Source organism: Danio rerio, chromosome 16, assembly GCF_052040795.2.
Source record: "Danio rerio strain M-AB ecotype USA chromosome 16, GRCz13ab, whole genome shotgun sequence".
NCBI classification, from domain to species: domain Eukaryota; kingdom Metazoa; phylum Chordata; class Actinopteri; order Cypriniformes; family Danionidae; genus Danio; species Danio rerio.
The window spans coordinates 25,589,575-25,601,376 of NC_141036.1; the positions used below are offsets into that span (position 1 = coordinate 25,589,575).

Genomic DNA, 11,802 nt, shown 5'->3' on the forward strand with positions numbered 1-11,802 from the left:
AACATGGACAGCAGTCGAGGGTTGTTTTGCCCGTTTTGTGGCGAACACATGAGCAGCTTAACGCAGATTAGCTTTACGTGTGGTCGGTGTTTGGAGTTTATAAAGGTCGCGGACCAGACGGAAACACCAGGCATACTGCATCAATGTGTTCAATATTTTAACGAGGGCCATTTGTACGCTGTAATCATAGACATAATGTCAAGTCTACACGGTTTAAACCTCTGCTTGAGGACTCTTAACAGTAAACTGAATGAAGCCGGTGTCACGGTTTAACTGGTGTCCGTGTTAACTGAGACCCTTTCCAGATGTAAACTATTCACGTTTACAGATTGGCATATTCGTCACTTTTTCACAGAAACAAAACATGCCCTTACTGAATAAATATTCTTATTACTTGGTGTCAGTGTTATTGTAAACATTATTGATTTGAATATTTGTGACAAAACAGTACAAAACTAAAGTTAATGTAAAGAAATTATAATAATTGACATGTCATCAACGGGATTCGAACCCAAGTTAAAAGGTTCTGCGCGAGAAGCAACTGACTTATCTAACTGAGCTACTCAGGTCTACAGTGCTGGTTTTGATATCTTTATCAGTCAACAAGTGCCGTGCTTTCATTGTTTACCATGTTTGATAGCTCTAACATGTTTTATTGCAGTTGGTCAAGCCATGATTTTTATAGTTGTAGACTCGTGGAAACCTGTCTACAAAGTCACACACGAACTGGATATTACTGATATTTTTCAGTGTGTGGGACATCAAGCTGGACTTGACTCAGGGCTGATTTATCAGTGTGACCCATGGCGTCTGCCTTGCACGTAGTCGTGTATTTATACTTTTGTGTGCTGTTTGTGTTGCTCTGCAATAACACTTCTGAAACGCTAGCTGGCTGTGGGTTTTATGTTGCTTTGTGTTGAGTTTCTTCGCAGGCGTTTTTTATTTTTCTGAACGCTACCTTAGTGTACCCATAGCTAAAACTCCCTCATTCAGAAGCTGGAGACGGCGGACGTGCATCGACATTAATCATAAGATAAACACTAGGGATGTAACGGTATTGTAAATACCGTCATACCGCAATATTATTTTTTTTCGATATTACCGAAGTCGCATGACTCGGTAAAACTATAGGTCTTCTGAGAAAATTTGCTCAGGCGAATGAAGCGAACGGGAGGTAGCAAAAACTACAATACCCATCAGCCCATGCTTGACCATCATCCCTTGCGGTCTGTTGTCGCTACAGATCCAGTAATGCGGAAATGGAGTGTGCTGCTAGAAGCGGGGATGAAAAGAGCTGGAAAACTCTAAGGCCCCGTTTACACTAATGCGTTTTAGTTTGAAAACGCATAAGTTTTGCTACGGTTATGCCATCCGTCCACACTACGCCGGAGTTCTCGAGCGCCGAAAACGGAGCGTTTCGAAAACGCTGGAGAGGCCGTTTTCATTCTTGAAACGCTGCTGCTCCGTGTCATTGTGGATGATGGAAAACGGAGACATCTGAAAACTGAGGCGGGGCTGCAGACGTTTGCCTCTCTGATTGGGGCTTTTCCTGAATATTAAGTAGCCTAACACGCACAGTTAAGTCCTGCATTCTCTCCGTGTAAGTTCAGACTTCGCAAGTTTGATCAAGGCTGCAGTCTCTTCTTCTCAGTTTGATATGGAAAAGCAGACTATACCGAGGACACGGGTAAATCTTCAAAGGGAACAGTGTACTTTATAACTTCATTCACATCACCCTGGCTTTGTTGTTTCACTTTCTCAACAATAAATTGTAAACATGATTTAAGGAACTGCCGATTTTCATTTTAATATTAGCAACTTAGACAGCAGACATGTTGAGGCGTCGTGCTGCATAAGATGAGCGTCATCTTCACTGTGTGGATATTTATAACAAAACGGAGCCGATAACAACTGCCTCCTTTCAATTTCAGTGAAAATACGAAACACAGCCTCTCTTTTGCTGAGTATCAGATTTAAGAATCGATAATGGCCATTTTAAAAGTATAACATACAATAAGTTTTTACATTATAGGAAATAAAGGCGATCAGTCAATATACAGAATGTACGTGGTTACATTAATCATTAACTTATCTTTGCGCTCAGCCAAAACACGTTACCTGAGAACAAGTAATAGATTCCAATGCCCAAAGTCAGGGAATATGTCGTTAGATAAAGACAACAAGATAAATGAAATATCCCGTTTAATAAATATAGTGAGATTAGATCCAGCGGGAGATGCTTGATGAGAAGTCCGACTAGCAGAGCTCTCATCTGGGTAGATGGGCTGAGTGTGATTAAATGTTGAATGTGATGAGTTTTCAACAATACTAAATTGAAACTTTATTTTTTTACATGGTTTAATATTTTTTTGTTATTAAAATTGAAGTTCCTGTTTCAAAGCTTACAGATAGATGGCTAATTTGTATGTCATTGACACTTTTGGCACTTTTTTGGAGTATTTTCATAAGTTTTGTTTTTTCCTGTAAATGATTCAATAAATACCGTACCGTGACATTCATACCGAGGTATTACCGTACCGTGAAATTCTGATACCGTTACATCCCTAATAAACGCATAACAACAATTTCCATATAGAGCTACTTTACAAACTCAACACTTGTAAACACTTGCTCCAATGGATTGGCACTGCTCTCGGTCCATCCACACTGGTCACAGCTATCAAGCCGACCAATCACAGAGCTTGTGCTATGCGTTGTTGCGACGAGTAGTTGGTTTTTTTGAGAGGTGCACGTCAGCGTCAGCGTCAGCCACAGCAAGGACTATGCGACCACGAGAAGGCTGCACCGGAGCATACGCATGCGCTTGACACAGAAGTAGCCTTTAGTCACAAGCACCACTGAAAGTCTCAATCATCCAGGTAGAGTTTCTGGAGGAGTTGATGAACTCGAAGAGCTGGGTGCACCTCTAAATGGATCTAGTAGACTCAGACATGGCGCCGAACATGTATGTGCTGTTTTTCAGCCTTCCTTAAGCACATAAACACAACTAATCTCACAATAAAAATCTATGTTGGCCATTTAGCAAGGAAGCTAGAGTCACCAGGCAGACCACTTCCACAAAACAAATATAAAATGCATTTGATCAGATTGACTTTCGGCCTACTGACTTAGTATGTGCTAAACAAGTTATTCAATCAAGGTATTCAAATTTCAATGCATTATACACATAGTTTACGATCAAAGTTGCCTTCTAAATCCTTTTCATTGACTTGCTTTCCAGCTCACTTTGGCCCTGTACATACCTTAATTGTGTTTTTGTTGATCTGATCAAAAGGAGACAACACTAAATACAGGACGGGGTGTAAAACGTTTTGAGCATGTCCACTTTCTACCAAATTTGAAGGTAGTTGAAAACACATTCAAACAGACTGCTTTTACAATATTTAATGAACAAGTAGTGGAATGTGTTCGAAGAGCCACTAAACACCACATTCTCTCTGCCTACTGAGCGAACATGTTATTATTGGTGACGTATTGCTGGAAAGCAAAACTGGGAGCACACTTTTTAAATGGGATTTAAACTTTGTCGAGTTAAACCACATTTATTTAGATATTTTAAAATCACTACATAAATAATGGATCCTCGTAGTTGGATCTCAAGTGAGACCAGGTGAATTTGTTTTTTTTTTCATTTAATTGTACAAGTTCATTGCTCTGATCACTTCTGCAAAAGTGAGAAAATAATCCAGCTTGAGTGGTCCCAAGAGATGTATTTGAAAGCAAGTTAATACGAGGTGGAAACAGTTATGCATTTCAACTGTCCACTAAAAAAAGAAAATAAAAATAACTGAAAACACATTAATTTGGGTAAAAAAAAAGTCTGGGATAAACTGCTAAACTGATATGGATTTGTTTGGGATTTTGTTACTGAAACATTAGGGTTTTGAATGAACAGACTTTCAGGGGGAAACCAGAAATCTTAAACATATTGGTAAATCTTTACAATACAATATGGGATATGTATTTACTAACATATTATAACATATGGTGGAATAAGTTGGCGGTTCATTCTGCTGTGGCAACCCCTGATTAATGAAGGGACTAAGACGAAATGAAAATGAATGAATGAATGAATGAATGTATTGTTCATCGTTTGTTCATGTTAGTAATAAACAAATTATCTAACATTAATTACATTAAATTAATTCATTACTAAAAATATTTTCAATCGTATTCTTGAAAATTAACGAAAGACTTTTAGATTGACATGAGGGCGAGTAAATGATGACAACATCTATCTGCGTGTCACTACATGAGACATGTTGCTGAAGCAAGTCCATCTGGACAGCATCCCATCTCCAAGTGTTTCTGACAGGGGCGGAGCACAGCTGGCCCTCCAGGCTGTCCTAAAAACACACACAGCCAATCCAGACGCAGATAACACCTGGAGTGGCAGGTGAGCATGTCATCAGACTGACAAATGACACCAATTAAACCATTAGAGAGTAAGACAGGGGACAGATCTGTGGCACTACAGGAAGAGAGCCGATGTACACACATCATTAACATCGATTTATTTAATTAGTGCTACATTCAGCACTAATTGATCAAACCTAGAGAAATTGTTCACCAGACTGTAAGGAGCTGGAGGGCATTGGATTTTACAGCATATAGTAGATTCTCCCTTTCAACAGATACAAAAGCTCTGACCCTTGATCCCAATTAATGAAATTGGAACACAGATACACACGATAATTACTAACTGCTGCCGCTTCACACGGAAACTGTTTTTGTTTTGATCCTCTTTGTTTGTTTTCCTCAGTCCCATTCCGTAAACACCCATTTAATGGATATTCTCAGATTTGATCTAATTTGCATAGTCTGAAATAGCCATTGTTGATGTTATTGATATACTTTTATACCAGTTTAATAATATTTTGATTTTACTTGTGCTAAACCAGTTTCAGTTTCTTCTGTTGTACACAAAAGAAGACCAAATGTTTCCAACAGCCATTAACTTCAATTGTATATTTCAGTATACTTTGGAAATTATCCCTTTAGCAAAACCAGTTTTAGAAAGTGTGCGCTGCAAGTGCACTTGCATTTCATACACTTTTTCCCATTGAAAAAAACAGCATGCATGAAGTAAAAACATACATGTTACTGCATCCACCAATAGATATATAGCATCAGTTGAATTGCTGTTGCTTCGGTTTCCCCCATAGTCCAAATACATGCGGTACAGGTGAATTGAATAAACTAAATTGGAAACAGTGTATGTGTGTGGATGAGTGTGTATGGATGTTTCCCAGTGCTGAGTTGCAGCTGGAAAGGTATCCACTTTGTAAAACATATGCTGGATAAGTTGGAGGTTCACTCCGCTGTGGTGACCCCTGATGAATATACGGGACTACGTCGAAGAAAAATTAATGAACAAATTAATGAATTAATCAATGAATTAATGATTATTAATGTTATTCATTCTCACAATTCAGAATCTGTATGACTGTGGTCATTTTTGGCATATACATTTCGATATACCAAGTAATCAAAACTACTAAACATACTGGTTTTTGCTCATTATATTAAAGACAATCTCAGTCCTGGAGGGCCGGTGTCCCTGCAGGGTTTAGCTCCAACTTGCCTCAACACACCTGCCTGGATGTTTCAAATATACCTAGAAAGACCTTGATTAGCTTGTTCAGGTGTGTTTGATTAGGGTTGGAGCTAAAATCTGCAGGACACCGGCCCTCCAGGAACAAGTTTGGTGACCACTGACTTAGAGTTACTTTTATGTGTAATGCTGCAGCAATTATTGAGGTGATAGTTCAATAAGAAATAAATGTACTCTATTTCCTCACCATCAAGTGCTTTCAAACATTTATCAAGTTTCTTTAATCTGTTGAACACAAAATAAGTGTTTGAAAAAGCTTAAAACCTGTAACCATTGACTCCCATAGTAGGAAGAACAGATATAATAGAAGTCAATGGTTACAGGTTAACAGCTTTATATATATTATATATTCTTTTTAGTTCAACAGAAGAAAGTCAAACAGGTTTGGAACAAGTACACAGTGAGTAAATGATATCCCTTTGACAGACACAATATAAAAGTTTGAAGGCTCACTGAAAGGCTAATTAAAGCCAACTAGCCACACTTGTAATTAGTTATAATTATTCAGATGCATAGTCATGTGATTTAAAAATGGCAGCACCTTGGAAAGGTGCCTACAATGCCTACAATGAAACCCCAGCTAGTTTTGATCACAAATTATTTTGCCTGAACATTATACTTATAAAAAATGTTATTAATTGATTTCTTTGTGCATAGAACTGTAATCATGAAAAATGACTGCCTGTGCCTTTAAGGATAAACAGATCAAAGTTTGCCTGGTGGAAACAGTGAGACATGGAAGGACACGTTACCACACTTAAACCCTTTAATAGGCGCAGGTGTGTTTTAGGTTGCAGGCATGAAGCAACACAAATCTGGGAGCGTTTTTGGGCTTAGTCACCTCACATTCACTGGGGCTGAGCTCCTGAAAAGCACCGCGCGCTGCGTTACGCACAGGGACCGCAACCGCAATCCTGCGTAATGAGGTTAATTGGAAACAGTCAACAGGATGAGTGCGAATTAAAATAACTGTGTTCCTACCGTGTATTTGTAGAGTTCCAGTATACAACGTGCCTCTTTGCAGTCGTTGACAAAACGTGTATAAACAGCGCCAGAAGTCTCATCATCGCGCAAACTCCAGAGCACCTTGGCGTGTTCATGACTGAAGTCGACCAAGCCCTTGTGGGCAGATGATGAAACGAGTTTTGAAAACTGTCGGAGACTCAGTTTGGAGTCAAAATCAGCAGCAAAACTTCATTCAGCTAGAGTAGAAACACTGATCCCGAGGCGTTAGGAACTCGGAAGGCGCTTACTAAGAAACAGATGCATTTTCTGCTTACTAAATGCAACTAAAGGATTGCATGTTTAGCAAGTTACAAAACATATATTGACGTGTGAGATAAGTTCATATAGAAACATTCTTGAGATTCTTTGGGACGCTTGGTATTTCCTTTTGAAGAGAAGTATTCCACTTTACGCTGAAATAAGAAGAACTTCTTTATCTTCAAATGTAAATCCAGTGTTTGTCTGTAAGTTCCAAGTTTGACAACAACTCCAAACTTCTAGTGAAGGGATTAGTTGACCATTGTTTGTATCCGCAGGACGCGCTCAATCACGGCCGTTGATAGTTGACAGTGATTAGGAGTGACTGGAGAGCGTTTCTGGGCAGGGCGGAGGACACCAGGGCGTGCCATTCAAACTTTGAGCCAATCGGCGATCGAGGAGGCGGAGCCAACATTCCATAGTTTTTAAAGGTGTGCTGGGCAGTGCTCTGACAGCTCCACTTTCGCTGAATGTGGCACAAAAGTTTCTTCCTCGTGAACTTTTTGCCACGGGCAGTCCTTTTTGTTTGATTTAATTTACACTGTTGTTGTGATAGAAAAAATATAGTTTTATAAAGGAGAAACATGGTCATAAAAACAACACGGTGAACTATGTTGTAACATGATTATAAATGAACCGTGCAGCATCCAGTTCTCCATTCTTGGCATATGAAGAGTAACATATAATTTTATATTCAATTATAAGAGAATATTTAGTATTATTCATCATGGGCGAATTAAATAATTTTAAATAATAATAACAATAAAGATGTTTATTATTCTGCAAAATATTTAGATTTAATATAAATGCTATTTTTATTTTAACTTCCTATTTCTACTTTAAAAATGTTAAGTTGTTTCAAACCCAATTTGAGTAAAATATGGAAAAACCCAATGGTTTATATAAAGTTATTGTTCGGATGGTGTTTAATTAGTTAGTTAACTTTATTTGTCCCCGTAGGGAAATTTCATTTGCAGCATACACTTATAGATACATCTGACGATTCACATTTGGCATTTATATAAATAAATCATTTAAAAAATATGGTGCCTCTAAATAAATAATTCAGTCTACTAGCCATCAACTGCAACCGAGAGATGAGAAATTTAAAAGCTTAATTGCTTGCGGTATAAATGATCATTTTATCCTATTGTTTTTGCATCTGGGAACTCAATATCCGCATCCTGATGGTAATAATTAGAAGTTGTATGATAAAGGATGTCTCTAATCATAGACTATCATGATAACCTTATTTAAAACTATCAATGCTCTTTAATTTTATTCCCAACTTACTGGCTGTTGTTACCACCTTCCCCAGTGATCTGGGTTTATCCATATTTTGCCCAAATAACTGAAATAACTGTATTTTGAAGGAAACACAGTTAAAAAATAACAACAACAAACTAAATAGTAAACAGGAGAACTTATTTTAACATTCATAATAATAACAGTTTCTTGTGCAGAAAATCAGCATTAAAATTATATCTAAATGGTCTTGTGACACTAAGACTGGATACATATTTAGCTTTCCCATGATAGAAAGTTTTTTAAATAAAATGTTTGACCAATAATAAATGTTTTCAACTTTAAACATTATATAATAACAAATGGTTCCATTTTTTGTGATTGAAAATCAGGGTTATTCCACCACTTTTTGATTTATTAGCTCTTCTGAAGTTAAAACATTGCTATTCTTTCATCTGAATACAACAATATCTGAAAAGATGGCACCTTTGTATTATTATTTTATGCATTTATATGAATTAAGACTCTTAATGACAATGTTTATTTGAGTTTTGGAAAAAGAATTGTAACCAGTTGCTTACAGAATAAAACTAACAACACGTTTTATTCAAACACATAAACTACACTATAAATCATAAAACCAGACAAACTGGGAATTTAAGCAGTCTCTTATTTATTTATTTTTTCCATTGCATCTACAAGTACTATTGTTATTAGCAGCTAAATTGAAATGCTTATTTTTGCTTCTCATGAGTAATATGTTGTTAAGCTATTGCCATGTCACCAAACAATGGGCTGCTTATTAACCAGTATAACTAGCTCAGTACCATTTAAGCAGAACCCACAGAATGAGGACATTTGTTTGGCAGAGAATTATTCACAGTTATTACACACCTTAATTCTCCTCCTCAGAAACTGGTTATTCACGAAAGGGGAAAAAAGGCTGTTTTCCTTCACCACTGGGAATGTCTTACACGTGTTTAGTGTTTACCAGCATTAGTCCAATTCAAGCTCTTATTTTTAGTCCTGCCCAATGTGTTGTTTCTGTTTTTCTGCATTTTTATTTAAAGTGATAGTGATAGTTTAAGGTAAAAATTCTGTCACCATTTACTCACTTTTTGAAAACCCTTATGAGTTTTGTTCTTCTGTTGAACAAAAAAGAAGATATTTTGATGAAGTTGGACATCTGTAATCACTAAATTTCATATTTGATTTTCCTACTATGGATGTTGATGGTTACATTTTTCAGCTTTCTTCAAATTATCTTCTTTTGTGTTCAACAGAAGAAAGAAACTCTTAAAGGTTTATAACTTGATGGTGAGTAAATAGTTTAAACATTTTTGGGTGGTGAACAATCCCTTTAATCCAATCTTAGGTCAAATATAGACAAACCCAATATAATAATTTAAGCCAACAGTTGGATTTGTAAATATTTGACCTAAAACTGTGTTAAAACAACCCAATTTTCAGAGTGTTTTTCCTTTGCTCAGAATCCCAGAATCATCTTGACATCTTTCCATACTTCAGAAGTGCCTGAGTTTGTATCTTTGAAGTTGTTTGGAGGTGCACGTCAGCTTCTGGAGACTTCTGCTCTAGTCTCTGCTTGTCTCTGTGGGAGTCGACATGTTTTGTTGTTTGTCTGTGTACGTGTGAAAGTGTTGATAGGTAAGGGAGAGGCAAAATTAATTCACCTTGCTGACGATGGAGATCCCAGGAGAGCACGTGTTCAGGCGGTAATCACTGTGGCCACCATGTGCGCCAGCAGTCGGTGGTCCCAGGTTATTATCTGTGCGTGGTAAATTACCAACCCATGCTGTGAGTAATGTGAGGCAGGTAAGAGCAGCAGCGCGGCGGGCCCATCACTCTTAGATAGTGATGTCGGGAAGCGCGGTGGTGGGTATATTCGGTTTGCTAATTCTTCCAAGTCTTCCCCTCGATATGGCACAATTTATTAATTCCCCTGTCCTCTTCTCATTAATATCACATGATTGTGCGGCGGAGTCTCTCCCTGTGTGATTTGTCCCTCTGGAGGATTCACTGTCCCCCGACATCGAAGCAGAAGTTTCTCATTCCCTCGATCTCGTAATTACACAAAAGGTCTCACCCGTAGAGGCCGAATTGGCCTCCTCTGTTATTATCTAATTAATAAAACAGCGTGATAATGGCTGACGTATGCACCAGAGAGCGGTATTCTCGCCTGGACCTTCATATCTGACACTGTGCCATTTCCTGACCACAGATTTGTCCTGTCTCATAATTAGCAGGATATTTCCAGGCTTTTGTGGTGGTAGAGCACAGCTGAGAGCCCTTGTGGAGGTCATATCTGCAGCGCAGCAGAGCTCTGATTTATATAAATGAAGATCTGGGTGCCAGTGGTCCATGCGGGCCGGGTCTGGGCTATTGTGTGGGAGTCTCAGCAGTGCTGCGGTAATTAAGAATCGGGGCTAAACGGGGAACAGTCACCTTGTGCTCCTCCAGGAGCCGCTCTGATGTGTGTTTCCTGCTCCTGTAATCAGGTGTTGTTCCAAAACTTGCATTGCTGCCTCACCCTGCTCTTGTTTTATGTAGTTTTAGTGAGCTGAACAAGAGCACAGGCTGACAGACAGCAGACATGCTCTGTAAAAAGATTCGTAGATCAAGAAAATAATGGTGAAAAAAACATCAAAGATTAGATTGTTTGTTGTTTGTATTTTTGTTTGCTTACTATCCGAAAGCTTCGGAATTTTCAAAAAACTTTGCAGCTTCTGTTGCACTTTATACTTTTTTAGGTCAGATGAACAAGCAAAAACAGTCAGTTGCATTCAGATAGCTCTACATCGAGGTATGAATCGCTAAAATAGTTGAATTGTTTGACTTTGTAGTTTATTCTAGAAACTATTGGATGTGTTCCGCATTCTGAAGGGGTCCCTACACCCTTACAGTGTGTTCACACTGAAGGCGGTGAGAACATCAAAGTTCGCTCTGGCCACCTTGGCGACAATGCTGTATGCCTTCCCTGCTCTGCCATCGAGAACATCAAAATTCACTACATTAAGTATTTAAAAGAAACTGTTGCAGCATATCAGCAAATCAGTTACATTCCCACATGAAAAACACACTTTCTTTAACAAAAATGTAGCATGCTTTTTATCAGATTCATTTTTCTATGGAAGATCAAGTTGTTCAGTGTGCTGTGGCTTTGCTCCACTTATCCAATATGTCCAAATGTCTGAAATATTCTGAATCAGCAATACTGTTTTGAAATGTCCTCATAGTTAGCATGAAATTCACACTTTTTTAAGAAAAAAAGTCAAGTTGTAATCCAGAATCTGAATAAATTTTTATGCTGCTCTAAGGTAAAAAAAAAAAAAAAAAAAAAAAAAAACAGCCACATGCAACATTTTGGTAATGATGACCTTATTAATATGGAATTCACTCTTGAAATGGTAATGGTTGAAAATATTACCAATTAATAAGGATTACTATTTATGGGATACAAAATGTTTAACATTAGAGCACTAGAGCATTCTCACTAATCACCATAAGCAATCATGTTCTCATCTGGGAAAGAAAGAAAATGTGTGTTACAGCTCATGCAATGATTCTTTGAATGACAAGGCATTTTTAGAATTTGCATTACTAATGGATCATAGGTTTGCTGCTGATTGTGAGGTTAATCC

At 37.9% G+C, this 11,802-nt stretch overlaps 1 protein-coding gene and 1 long non-coding RNA gene across 2 annotated transcripts in view; one reads left to right on the plus strand and one right to left on the minus strand.

The window, feature by feature from the left end:
• Positions 1–7,211, minus strand: part of efna4 (ephrin A4) — a 101,931-nt gene extending 94,720 nt beyond the window's left edge. The window contains exon 1 of the mRNA XM_087286967.1: positions 6,617–7,211. Coding sequence (XP_087143093.1) covers positions 6,617–6,735 — 119 coding nt within the window. The 5' untranslated portion in view covers positions 6,736–7,211. The remainder of the gene's footprint in view (positions 1–6,616) is intronic.
• Positions 6,510–8,442, plus strand: LOC147833340 (uncharacterized). The gene is made up of 2 exons (XR_015511371.1): positions 6,510–7,104; positions 7,177–8,442. It is a non-coding gene; the product is annotated as an uncharacterized LOC147833340 (long non-coding RNA).
• The last annotated feature ends 3,360 nt before the right edge of the window (positions 8,443–11,802 follow it).